The sequence below is a fragment of the Bactrocera neohumeralis genome, chromosome 5, assembly GCF_024586455.1.
Source record: "Bactrocera neohumeralis isolate Rockhampton chromosome 5, APGP_CSIRO_Bneo_wtdbg2-racon-allhic-juicebox.fasta_v2, whole genome shotgun sequence".
Taxonomy (NCBI): domain Eukaryota; kingdom Metazoa; phylum Arthropoda; class Insecta; order Diptera; family Tephritidae; genus Bactrocera; species Bactrocera neohumeralis.
The window spans coordinates 54,292,238-54,305,211 of record NC_065922.1 but is presented as its reverse complement, the minus strand read 5'-3'; the positions used below and the strand labels follow the sequence as shown (position 1 = coordinate 54,305,211).

The 12,974-nt window shown below is 36.1% G+C and overlaps 1 protein-coding gene across 2 annotated transcripts in view; it reads left to right on the top strand.

Moving 5' to 3' along the window:
* The window catches only part of LOC126758404 (myc protein), a 58,754-nt gene extending 46,177 nt beyond the window's left edge, over positions 1–12,577 (top strand). For both annotated transcript variants that reach the window (XM_050472663.1, XM_050472662.1), the window contains exon 3: positions 9,555–12,577. In XM_050472663.1, coding sequence (XP_050328620.1) covers positions 9,555–10,363 — 809 coding nt within the window. In that variant the 3' untranslated portion in view covers positions 10,364–12,577. The remainder of the gene's footprint in view (positions 1–9,554) is intronic.
* Positions 12,578–12,974: the final 397 nt, after the last annotated feature.

Below are 12,974 nucleotides of genomic sequence, written 5' to 3'. Positions count from 1 at the left end.
TCATATGTTAATGAGTTTGACTGTGTTGTGCCGCCAACAGTCAGCATGCAACAAGCCGCAGTGCCGCCGTTGTCGTCATATAAAGCAAAGTTCGATAGCCCAGCAATCTCAGCGCGTCCAGGGGAGGGGGGACGTTTATCTCACCTTTTCCTGTTGATACTCATCTCCGGCTGATGATGACGACTTCTCGTGTTTGCTGTGTCGGCGGCGTCGCCTTTTACAGCATCCTTTGCCGTCGATCCGCGCAGTTCTACGTATCAGGCGACTTTTGTTGCCACGCCAAACTGCCTGCGTTACAAGCGTGGCAACACTCCATTCTACTAGTTTTTTTGAATCATTTTTTATTTTTTGTGCGTCCATGCCTGCTTCGGTCCGACATTCCACTTGTCACAGCGTCTTACCTGCTGCCCATAAAGGTGGCCTGTTGCTTATGCTTGCATACTTTTCATTACGAGTTAATGACTTTTCCATTACTTTGTTCATCCATATCTGCCGTTTTTTTTTGCCTTCTCCTTTTCTATAATTGTTGGCCATACAATACCGAGAGAGACCCTTTTAATTGATTGGTATTGCGGGCGAGTTTGCGTCGCCGCTTTATCACGCCGTCTTGGCTTCAGTATTGTCGTCATTTCGTTTGAAATTTTAGTTAGCTTTTAGTTTTTATTATAATTGTTGTTGTTGTTTTCAGAGAAATCACTTTAGCGTCGCATTTAGTATATGTATTTTATTTACATATTAATTTGTATCTCACATCGATTCCAGTCCCAGCAGGTTTCACCCATGAAATGCGGCTTTGTAGCTGTCTTTGATTTTAATTATAAGCCGCATTTTATTTAAATTTATGCATTTTTTATTAACTGTTATGAATTTTGCCTCTTCACCTGTTTCGCTCGCTCGCTTCTCATAACTTACACGCTTACCTTTACAGCGTCATGCTCGCTAGCGTAACAGCCGCAACTCGTCGCTGACTTGGTAACAGTAATTCTAGATTGCTCTGCTGTTAAAAGTGGCGCCAGTTCTATATTTTCAGCTGAGTAGTCGTGCATAATTTAAATGACTTGAGAATTATAGCTTATGATTTCACAAGTCAGCTCCCTTTAGCCCTCATCACGAACTTTGAAACTGTTTCCCTTTAAGCTGTTGTTTTTTTCGTAGCCCTTAATTTATGCTCAACACGTTTTTTCCGATAACAATTGTTTAATTACACAAAGTATTATGGTAATCGCAGTAATCGACATTTAAATACAATTCGCAGTCGTGCTTCCGAGTGACGCTTTTGCTAAAGTGTGCTTAATTAGTTGTTCGATTTGTTAGAAATAGTTGTACTTGGATATTATAAACTTTTAGCAGCTTTTTTGCAATAAAATGTGAAGCGTTTGTCTAACCGTACTTTTGGTTAACTAACGGGGGCTTTAACTGGTTGGAAAATAAACTAATTTTCTTAAACGCCTGTAACACAGTTTTTTCTTAAAATTTACGCTGAGTTAATTCTTTTTTCTTAAAAATTTCTCTAACCTTAGGTTATCTTTAACGGCTACTTTATCTTATGGTTAGCCAAACTAGTTTTCTAAATTAATTTTTTTAATAGCTTGCGAGGTAGTTAGTTTTTCTTAAAAATTTCTCTAACCTTAGGTTATTTTTAACGGCTACTTTATCCTACGGTTAACTACACTAGTTTTCTAAACTATCTTGAACATTTGTGGCGCAGTTTTTTCATTCAAAATTTTCTTTAACCCTTCGTTGTTCTTAATGTGTACTTTATCTTACGGTTAGCTAATCTACTTTTTGAACTTATGTACGTTGAACTACTCAGTGATTAAGTTTACTTTCAATTTAGGCTTTTACATTTATTGCATAGTTAAGTTAACCAAAATTAATATTAAAATTTCTTTAAAGTTAACTTTATGTGCCGTTAAAGTGAACTTTAAGCTTTGGTTATTTAACCGGGAGTTCAAGCAAATCAGTTCCTTAGAAATCTATTATAATAACTTTAGGAATGAAAAAGCGCTAAGATGAGCTTTTATAAGCTTGAACTTTATTTACAGCACAAAAAAAATCACAGTGTATATACTACCCTGCAGGAAAATTCATAATAGTGAGCATAATATTGAACTCTTATATTTTGATCATGTTAACAATTTAATATAAACCATTCAATGAAATATCCCTTCACTAAACTTAATACTTGAGAAAATTAAATGCATTCTTCAACTAATAATTTTCCTGCTGGGCTGCTATGGCTTGGAAAATCCGCGGTAATTATCGCCAAACGCATGTTAAGCCATTTGCACATCATAATTAATGTAATTACACGACATTAGACCTACTTACATAATTATGTGCATTTGTAGTGGCTTTGGGCAACAACAACGTCTCCAATTCCTGCTGTGAAAATAGCGCCAAATGCGCATAGATAATATTTTACGCCGGATACTTCGACGCACGCATATTTTTACGCTTATTCGATAATGCATTAAGTGAATTAAGTCATTTAGCAGCTAGCTAGCCTAGCCGACAGCTTTTGTATTTACTTTATATATGTATATACATATGTTTGTACTATGTATTCGTAATATTTGTAGGCCTGGAACCGCAGCGCTTACTTTTGAAAATGTGTACATATGTCATGGTTTTTCCCCACATTCATCGCTGGCTGGCGGCTGTTGACAGCTTGCGAATTCCCCTGGCGATTATGATTACTAGAAAAACTCATAAGTAGTGCAAAAAGTAATCAATACAGTAACAACTGTGTAAATATAATGTCTTTGAAATTCAAAAAAAAAAAAAAAAAAATATGTATGAAAATGTGACAAAGTAAAGCGTAGTAGAAAAAAATGTGAAAATTTTACCGCTCACAGCAATTCAGTTGGACTTAAGCTTGTCGTCAGACAATTACTTAAGTACAGTATGCGCGAAAAAGCGGTTATGCTTTTCCATATATCAATGCAACAACAACTACAACTCATCTGCACATACTTACCTCTAAAACCTTGTCTGTATGTATACAAATAGCATTAACGGTCAATAACATTTTCGTCGAACGCCAATGGCTTAGTAAAAAAGAGAAATGCTTTCATATTACAAATCCGAATCCGTTTGTGTGGCATTATACTAGCTATTAATCATGTGACCGCAAAAATGTGTTATTTTTGTACTTTCCGTAATAAAATCATGCATCAAACGATCAGTAGGTAGCCAGCTAGGCTAGCTGGCACTATTGAGTGTTAGCATGACGTTGTTTGGGCCACCACCTACCACCGCTGGCTTTTTATTGCTCTAATTTCGGTTTGTTGCGCTTGTCATTGTTGTTGTTGTCTTAATACATACATACATATACAATGAAATGTGAAACTGCAGGAGGGGAGTGTTGGCTGCTGTAGCCGAAATACAATAATTGATCGAAATTTCAATTAATCTTCTATGCGTTGCTGTTGTTAGTTGTTGTTGCATTTCATGCTTCATGACGGTGGCGGCAGTGTGTGTGTGTCTAATTGCCGTGTAGCTGGGTCGGTAGGAGGGTAATTGTTTGGCAGCAGTTTGCGCGCTGCCGCCTACTTTAGTTACTTTTTCTCTATACATGTATGTATGTATGTTATTTATGCTTTGTTTTGGATTTTTTTGTAACTTTATTTTTTTTTTGCTCCGTACATGCGTCATAATCGCCCTCGTTCCCCTTATGCTTTGAACTGTAATCGATTTTTCTCTTGTGCCTCCTGTCGTTTGCAATTGATTTGGAGTTCGGCAATTTGCCGTGATTTTTGTTATTGTAAATTTTCCCTAATGAGTGCGTGTGCGCACTTGAGTAGGGACGTCAATAGCGTTTATTAATGGAAGCTGCGTTCTGATTTATGCTTGTGTGTTTACATGCATTATACACGCTTTTGGCATTGCAAATCGGTTTGAAGGTCGCGCAGCAGTTCTCGGTGTGTTTTAGTTACTTTGATGTTTTATGTAATTTATTTTAAAATATTGCTGCGTTGCATATAAATTGTTTCGAAATGCCCGTATTTAAACATCATTAAAATATTTGTGGTGGTAAAATATTGCCATAGTGGCGCGTTGGCTACTAGTTAGGTACTAGTTGTACTTATGTAGACTAAAATTTGATGAAAATTGTTTAAAAATATTTTTTCATAACGGTTTGTGTTTGACTTAATTTATTTGTAACTAGTTTGATGTGCAGTAGTGTATTACTAGTTATTTTGGGACCATATTATAAATATTATGATCTTATTTTGATAATTGATAATTTTTTTGATCCATATTGCAGACTAGTTATTTTTGGTCCATATTGTAACTAGTTGTTTTTGGTCCAGATGATAAATTATTGCTTTTAAGCATATTTTCATAATTGTCAATTTGTTTGATCCATATTGCAGTATTACATTATTAGTTATTTTTGGTTCATATTGTAACTGGTTGTATATGCAATTATGCATTACTAGTAATTTTTGATCTATACTACTCTTAATGTACATAACTGCAACCTATCACCCCTTAACAGTTTGTACTACTCACATTTATATGCATAAATAGATGAGTTTGCGTAGCTGCACTCTTGCAGCTCACTGTATGCTGATGTCACTCATACGCCCGACATTTGCTCGGCCACACAAGCTCACTAAATGCTTATGCTATCTTTTTGCAGTAATTAAATTAGCAAATATGTAGATTTGTATGCTCAAAAGCTAATAAGCGTTTTGGCAAAGCAGACTAGCAACAACACAGCGCGCTTTATTTTAACAAAAAGATGGGTGCTTCGAAAAATTCAGGCCATAAAATTTATTTTCTACACATTGCTGTTGGTTAATTTCGCGCAGCATATTACTTCGTGTGGATTTACTCATCATCAGGCGTTGACTTTGCGGAGGTGTTGCAGTGGCGGTGCCGGCTACGCAGCTATGCTTATAATTACATATACATATATGTATGTACATGTGTATGTGTGTGTCTCCGACGCGCTTGACAACACGTCGCAACATAATTTTGAAAATTCTAATCGCAACTGCGACGATAGGCGGCGATCGGTGAGCGGCCGGCCAGCGCGTTTGGAAGACTTTTTGTATACAAAATACAGCAGCTTGGTCGTTTGCGTGACGTTTTTGCGTAATATGTGCGTAAGTCATTACGACCTGGTTCCGAATGTATACAATAATCTCTTATTAAGCAAATTAGCACGTAGCGCCAACAAGCGATGTGATTAGCGCTTCATTTGCGCACGCAGTCGCCGTGATAACAGCCGGCGCTCTAAGCGTTAATAAGTCGTCCATTAATAAATTTTTGTACTTACAAACGTGCGTGAGTTGTCGTTTTTGTTATCATAAAATGTATAAAATTTGATTTTCACTGGTTATTAAAAAATATTTTTTAATAAAAGTGAAAAAAAATATGTTTTCTGATTTTTAAAATTTTTCTATAAATATTTGTTTTTTGTATTTTTAATAATATATATTTATTATTTAAAAAAAAATATTTTTTGTTTATTAAAATATCGAAAATGCATGTAAAAAAGATATATGATAAAATATAAAAGATTATATTCTTGAAATGAAGAATATGAAGAAATTTAAAAATAATCAAAAAATATTTATTAAAATTAAAAAAAAAATTATATATCATAAAAAAAATAAAAAAATTATATTTATAAAAAAAAAAGATAAACAAAAAAATATAAAATAATTAAAAAAAAAAAATTATTTATCATAAAAAAATTTAAAAAAATGATTTATCAAGAAAAAAAAATAAGGTATAAAATAAAATTTTTATTTCAAATAACACTAAAAAATATTCAAAAAGGCATAGATTGAGCATCGAAAATTAATAAAAAATGTAGACGATTCAAAAGAAAAGAAGTAAAATTAAAAGAAGAAACAAAGAATGAAGGAAAATATGTCCATACATAGTATATCACACAAATACACATGAAATAAGCCAAAAAATTATGACAGACAAAAAAAATAAAATAAGCCAAAAAAATTATGATAGTAAAAAAAAAAAATAAATAAAATAAACAAAAAAATATAAAAATCTAGCAATAATTTTTGTTATATTTCCAAAGCAAGCAAAATAAGCACAGGCGCCAAAATTGAAACATAAAACTTGGAAATTACACATTACTGAAAGTTTACCCAACATTAAATGTACAACTACCTAAAAACATATACATACATATGTAACACGTCAACATACACACAATTAATTGCACAATTTTTTTATACTCATTTCGCTCATTGATTACATTTCGCTACAGCACATGACTTGCTGCTCACGCGTTTGCCAAAAGCCTGTTCGCTGACAATTCACATATCTACAAACATATCTCACTCATACCAACAAGCTAACGCTGTCTGTGTGCTCGCACTGCCTGCCTACCCCCAGCAACAACTTTTCGCCAACCCCAATGCTGGCCTGGCAGTCACTTAGTAGCGTCGGCCCATTATGCCGTTATATGCCATTTCGCCAAATTGCCAAAGCCGCAGCAAAGTCGAATTGAACTTAGAGCAGCGACTAACTGTGCCTACCCGGTCGCGATGGCTATACATACATATACTTATGTACGTTTAGTATAGGAAGAGGAGGCCTACAAAAGAATTTCTTTTCTTTTGCGTACGTCCACAGCGCAAAAGGAAAAGCGAAAAATTGCTGTTGCTATGCGGAAAAGACTTAAGTGTGTCGCTCGTTGTCGACGGTACATTAATAATATCATGCTTATTGCTGTTGTTCTTGTTGTGGTTGTTGTTGCCAATAAAAATTTCGGCAGTGCGCGCGCAAGTGTGTGTGCGTTTGTGTTTTGCTTGCAAATGTGCGTCTATTTGCTTTGTACGCGCTGGCGCTCGTTCGGTCTTCGCATAGCATCGTCGCCGCCTCTCGCCATATCAGCTGCGTACCGCCCGCCACGCCTTGCACCACACACGCAGCGTCTGGCTCCGCCGAGCGTTTTTGACTTGAGCATCAGCTGCGGTGGCGATAGCTGTATTGTTGTTGTTGTATTTGTGTGTATTGTTGTTGTATTTGTGTTGGCGCAGTTTTTCGTGATTTTTTATTGGTTAACGTTACCCCACGCATAGTGCGGTGTGTGTTGCCGCAGCTTTGTTGTATTTTTAGGAAATCATTTTTTATTATTTTTTTTCTTTAAATTAAAATTTTGTTTAGTAATTTGTGGCTTTTTACTGTGTGGTGGGTGCATTCTTTGGCTTTGCGGTTGCAATAAGTTTAGATATCTCTCAGTCGCATATGAGCATTTAAAGAAATTTTAGAAATTTTTGAGACTACATTATTTTTATTTTTAATTTTTTTTATTACCAATTATTTTTTAAGTTTTTATATATTTTTTTAATATAATTTTTTTAAATTATTTTTTTTTGTTTTTTATTTATATTAATTTGTAAATATTTGTTGTTGTTTATTTTAATTATATAACTTTTTAATTTTTTTTTATATTTTTAGTTTATTTTTTTATTTTAATTTTTTTAATTATTATTATTATTTTTTTTTTAAAATTACATTTCTTTTTTAATTTTTTTATTATTTCATGTTATTTATTAATTTTTGTGCTCCTTTTTTTATACAATTTTTTCTCTTTACACAAATAAATTGAAACTTTTTATTGACCTGCCTGATATGCAATAAAATTATTTGCCCTAAAATACTCTAATTGCTATTTTAGCGAAGGGAAAATGTCATATCCATTAACCCACTTGCCGCGACTTGGCCTCAGGCCTTGCCCTGCTCTTTTGCTGCTCTGATTTTTGACTTGTCTTTATGCTATGTCAAATCTAATTTAGTAAGGCTTTTTATTAGCTCTAGACAGGCACTTGATGTTGTAACTTGCTTGCTCAATTTTGGCGGGGTCACACACGCCGCACGGCAACTGTAACTGCTTTGATGACACTATTTCCCGAGTAAAAACAAATTTTGTTTTTGTAGCACTACTTTTTCCAACATACAATTTTCGTAGCAGCGCTACTACCAAATTTTGTTGCTAGGCTAAGCGTTATGTGTGGCGCCACTATTATGTATGCCGTCAGCCAAACATTTTCATCACATCAATTTTTTCTTCAACTCCTCGCCGCTTTTTTGCTAAAATTTGTTCGCTATAAAAAGCTTTTCTGGGCCGTTCGCTTTTTTCGCCGCTAATCTCGTCGCAAAAGGCCAGTGAAACGGCCAAAGGTCGCGCGAGTTCAAATTTCAAACATTGTGACAGCGCCGAAAATAGCTAAGCGCATACTTATTTTTAGATTCTCTAGATATCTAGAGGGATGTTGGACACACTTTGACAGCAGCATGCTCTTTACATACATACATATGCTAATCACACGCCCACCTGCGTCAGCATATGGACCACGACGGTCGCCAGTGTCATTTGCTTCCTGAATTCTGATACCTTTCACCTACTCTCTCTAGCAGTTTATAAGCGTCTTTACATACGAACAAATCTTGTAATATGCACGTATTTAGGCATATGGGCAACCCTCTTTCAGCGTGACGGTGTACGTAACTCGTGTGGGCGGAGTAGGCGTACAATCTGTTTTATCTGCATGCACTGACAGCTGACGGCTTGACTTAACTTGGCTGCCACCTTGGCGTCCGTTGGTAGGTGGGTGGGTGATTGCTAGCACTAGCGCGTTAGGCGCTTGGTGACATCATACTGCTTGTTGACGTCGGTAAATGTCGTTCGGGTGGCTCCACGGTTTATACTTTGACGTCTACTATCAGCGCCCAACGCTACGCTGCTGTTCAATATGTAAAGCGACATGTTGGCCCTAAAGCCATTGACATTTTACATTTAATGCTCAACACGCGTGTTGTATCCCAACTCTCTATGTTTGTATAGCGTCTATTAGTATTCTTCTAACGCTGAAATAGTTTTTATGCTCACTTAATGCGAGCACTCACATTGCTTGCGTGAGTGAGTGGGTGGCTGCTTGGCGCGTTGGCTACTGGCCTGCTGTCTCTACGCTGATTTGTGCTTCCGCACAGTTTTCCGAAACCTCTAACATATTGCTCCATTTCGCTGTGGTTATTCAATCGTTTTGTAAGCATGTTTCCACATAAATTTCAACGTCTTCCCTTCACTTTGCCAACGTGTATTTGCACATAAATTCTAAGCGCTATGCTTGCCGCTATACAAAGGGTGGCGTCAAACGTCTGTTATTGATTTATGGGAACGTGTTGTTCGATATATTTTCTAAGTTTGCGCTTTTTTCTCGCCATCAAATGAAACTCACTTGAGTGTGTAGGGTGTTTTCGCAAGCGCTTGGTGGTAACACCCCGCTTTTAAAAGCAATTTATTATATGATTTGTTCGATGCTATCGTATATTTTGATAAATTGCTGCAAGACAATACTCTACCGCCGATACGCATAAGCTGATAGCATGAAAGCGTTGGCAGCGATATATTGCTACATATGCTATATGGACTTGAGCAGCTTTTAATTAAACCGCGTTGGTAGCAATAGTGTTTTTAGAAGCACTTTTTTCGTATATTCAGTTGTAATTTTCTCTACTTTCTTTCCAAGACATTTGTCTAACGATTTGCTTTACTTTTATTTCAGATGAAGAAATCGACGTTGTATCCGTTAGCGATAAGAAGTTCCCCACAAATCCTTCAGATCGTGATCGTCGCGCCATCGAACACAAAGTCGGCTTTCGATTCTCCACCGCGCGCATCGTCAAGAACCCCAACGGCATACGCACCATACCGCCACGTCGTCACGGCGCCTACACGCTACCCTGCTCGCCGGCCAGCAGTAGTCCCGTGAAATCCGTCGCCACCTCACGTTATCCCTCACCATCAGGCACACCCTATCACACCGCTACCTATGCCAATAAATATATGCAACAACAAGGTAATATAATTTCCGGTGAAAACCGCATTATCGCTGGTGATAAATCGCGTAAACGCCTCACTGTGCACGGCAGCAGTGTCAGCGCTGAGCTGACGCGCGACCTGGATTACACTTTGCCGCCCAGTAAGAAGCATCGCGGCAAGAAGTCGTCCTCCTCCAAGCATGCTGGCCATCACAGCGCAGTGCATAATGCCAGCGGTAGTGACGCGATGCGTCGTCACTTCAGTCTTGACGAGAGCGCCGACACCATTGAAAAGCGTAATTTGCATAACGATATGGAGCGTCAACGGCGCATCGGTCTCAAGAATCTATTCGAAGAGCTGAAGAAGCAAATACCCAGCATCAAGGATAAGGAGCGCGCGCCGAAGGTGAATATATTGCGTGAGGCGGCCAAGTTGTGCGAGTCCTTGACACGCGAAAATCAGCAGCTTTGCGATACGAAAGAGTTGCTCAGGGAGCAGATGCATAAGCGGCAAGAGCATTTGGCGCGCTTACGCAACCTGATGCGCGATTGATAGCCGTTATGGCGCGTGCGGCCGCGCGTTGCCCAAGCGGCGGGCGGGGGCGGTGTGAAAGCTAAGGACGACGGTCAAGATATTGCGAGCGCAGCTGGCGGCGCGGTAGTTGAAATGTGTGCGCGGAAGTTGCAGCGACGGCGCTAGAAGCGCCACAAAGCACTCAGCTTTAGGCGCACGTCGTCTGTCATACAGTGTATGGAGGAGCAGTGGTAAAAAATTTGTAAAAATGTAAATAATCAAGCAAACTATAAATGTTAAATTGAGCGCGTGCCGCGTGCTGGCATAAGCAAACATGTAAGATTGTGAAAAAACACTTTTTTTTGTAAAATAACTGTTTTGCATATAGTAGATATATGATAGATACATGCAGGCGTGTGGAGACAAGCGCGCCGCGGCAGCATAGTTTGCGCGCGCAGGTCAATGCAGAGAGTTATTAGCGCGCTGTTTTTTTTTAAGAAAGTTGATATAGTTAATACTATTTTTTTTCTATTTTAAAATGTATAAAATTTTTGATGATTAGCGTAATAATACACAGACCTTTACTATTAATATTTACTAAAAATACGATTATAACTGATTAATATTGATTGCTAATTGGTTTTGTTAAAGCGTAGACGATAAGTTGAAACACAAATTTGAAACATTGATGAACTCAGTAACAAAAACAAAAACAATTTGTTAAAGCAGGGTTTTTAGCATCTTAGCTACTTGTATATAATAATAACAACAACTACCACCCTTGTGAAGCTTGTAATAATTAAAATTGATTTGTTTTCTTAAACATATGTACACATGTACATACTTATATACGTATCTAAACTAAATTTAATAACTACGGTTTACTTTGTGAAAAAATGCAAGGATCTAGCAGGAGCAAGAGAGTGACAGCGATGATTGTATTGGAAAAAGTGCACTACTGTGCTCAAGCTTTGAGTTTGCTCGAAAGAAAAAAAAGTAAAATTCAGAAAAGCGTCTGTGCTCTCTTCGAAATAACGCTCGATGCTCTGCTCTAAAGCGACTTTAAGCGTTGCATATAGTTTTAATAATTAAGTTTGCTTCCATTGCAATGCTTAGCGTATAGTGTTTTTTAATATAATTACATAAATTACTCTTATTACAATTACTATGTATATATACACACAGATACATATTTACTTACATTTATATACATTTTAAATTTTTGTGATATCATTTTTCTTAACCAAAACGAAAAACAACAACAAACAAAACTTAAAGTTAGAGAGAAAAACAACAAAAACAACCAACTAATGACATGATGAACTTGAGCATGAAGCAAAGAAATTATTAACTGGACAAAACGAAATTCACGCAAAAGGACGTGAATACAAGGAAGCATACATAAAAACAAATGCTTATATAAGTAAAAAACTAAGAAACCCAGAATTGCAACGAATGCGACTTGTAAGCAAAAAAAAAATAAGAAAAAAAAAAACAAAAATGAAGAACTATGTATTTGAATGAAGCACGATAAGCGTTTGATGAGCGTAACAAAACGGCAACAACAACAACAAAAACAAAAAAACAAAGCGTACATTTAACAATTAGCAAAGAACGAATACAGCGGCGGCACTATAAATGGGGCAGCGGCGCTAGCGAGAAATGACTCCAGCGCCACTGTTTGCCTAGCCGCGCGCGCAAAAACAATTTCACTAACTTAATAATGAAGCAATGGAATTTGCATTGACAACAACTACAGTAACAATGCAATTTGACTTCTTATTAAGGTAAATTGTAAACACACACACATACAAATGCATATAAACATGCAAAAATATGCATGTGTGTGTGTCTCTGCAGCATAACGGCATATGTAGCATGCATATGCCCCGATGTTGCAAGTAAATATAATTAGTCTTTTGTTTACATTGATTTCATTTGATTTAGGCTTCAATTGGCTGTAAAAGTATAATGTTAAAAATTACAAAAACAAAATTTAAAAATTACAAAAACAAAAAATGTTGAAATTTATGCTAAACACAAATTTCCTAAACTACATGCATACTTTTTATGAATAACTATATACATATATATATATAATTTTTTTTTCAACATACATACCTACGCATACAAACTAGAACGAACATTGTTAAACTACTACATACACTTAGTAAGTTAGCAAAAGAATTAAATATGAATAAAGCGCATTAATTAGCTACCTTTTTTAATGTTAAATAATTGATGAAAAACAAATCTTTCCTTTGATTTGGTGATTTTACGCAAAATCCCCACCACCAACACAGGCACTAATGCATACACTTATATATAATATATATTTCTTTTATGTAGTCACGTAGTTGCTATAATTTAAGCAGTTGACGGTTATATGAATTATTTGCCTAAAAGTGAGTTCACATTTTTTTCTTTATTTTATTACAATTATTTCTTAATTACTCCTAAGTTTTAAGCTTTGCAGCATTAATATATTTTTTTTTATTATTACATATGTACATACATATACATATGTATAATAAAACTACATACGTTTAACCTTAAAATAAATGCTAGTATGCTACTTATGTACATAAATATGCATCTATATACAATAAACACATATGTATATATATAAATATATATGAATAACGAAACT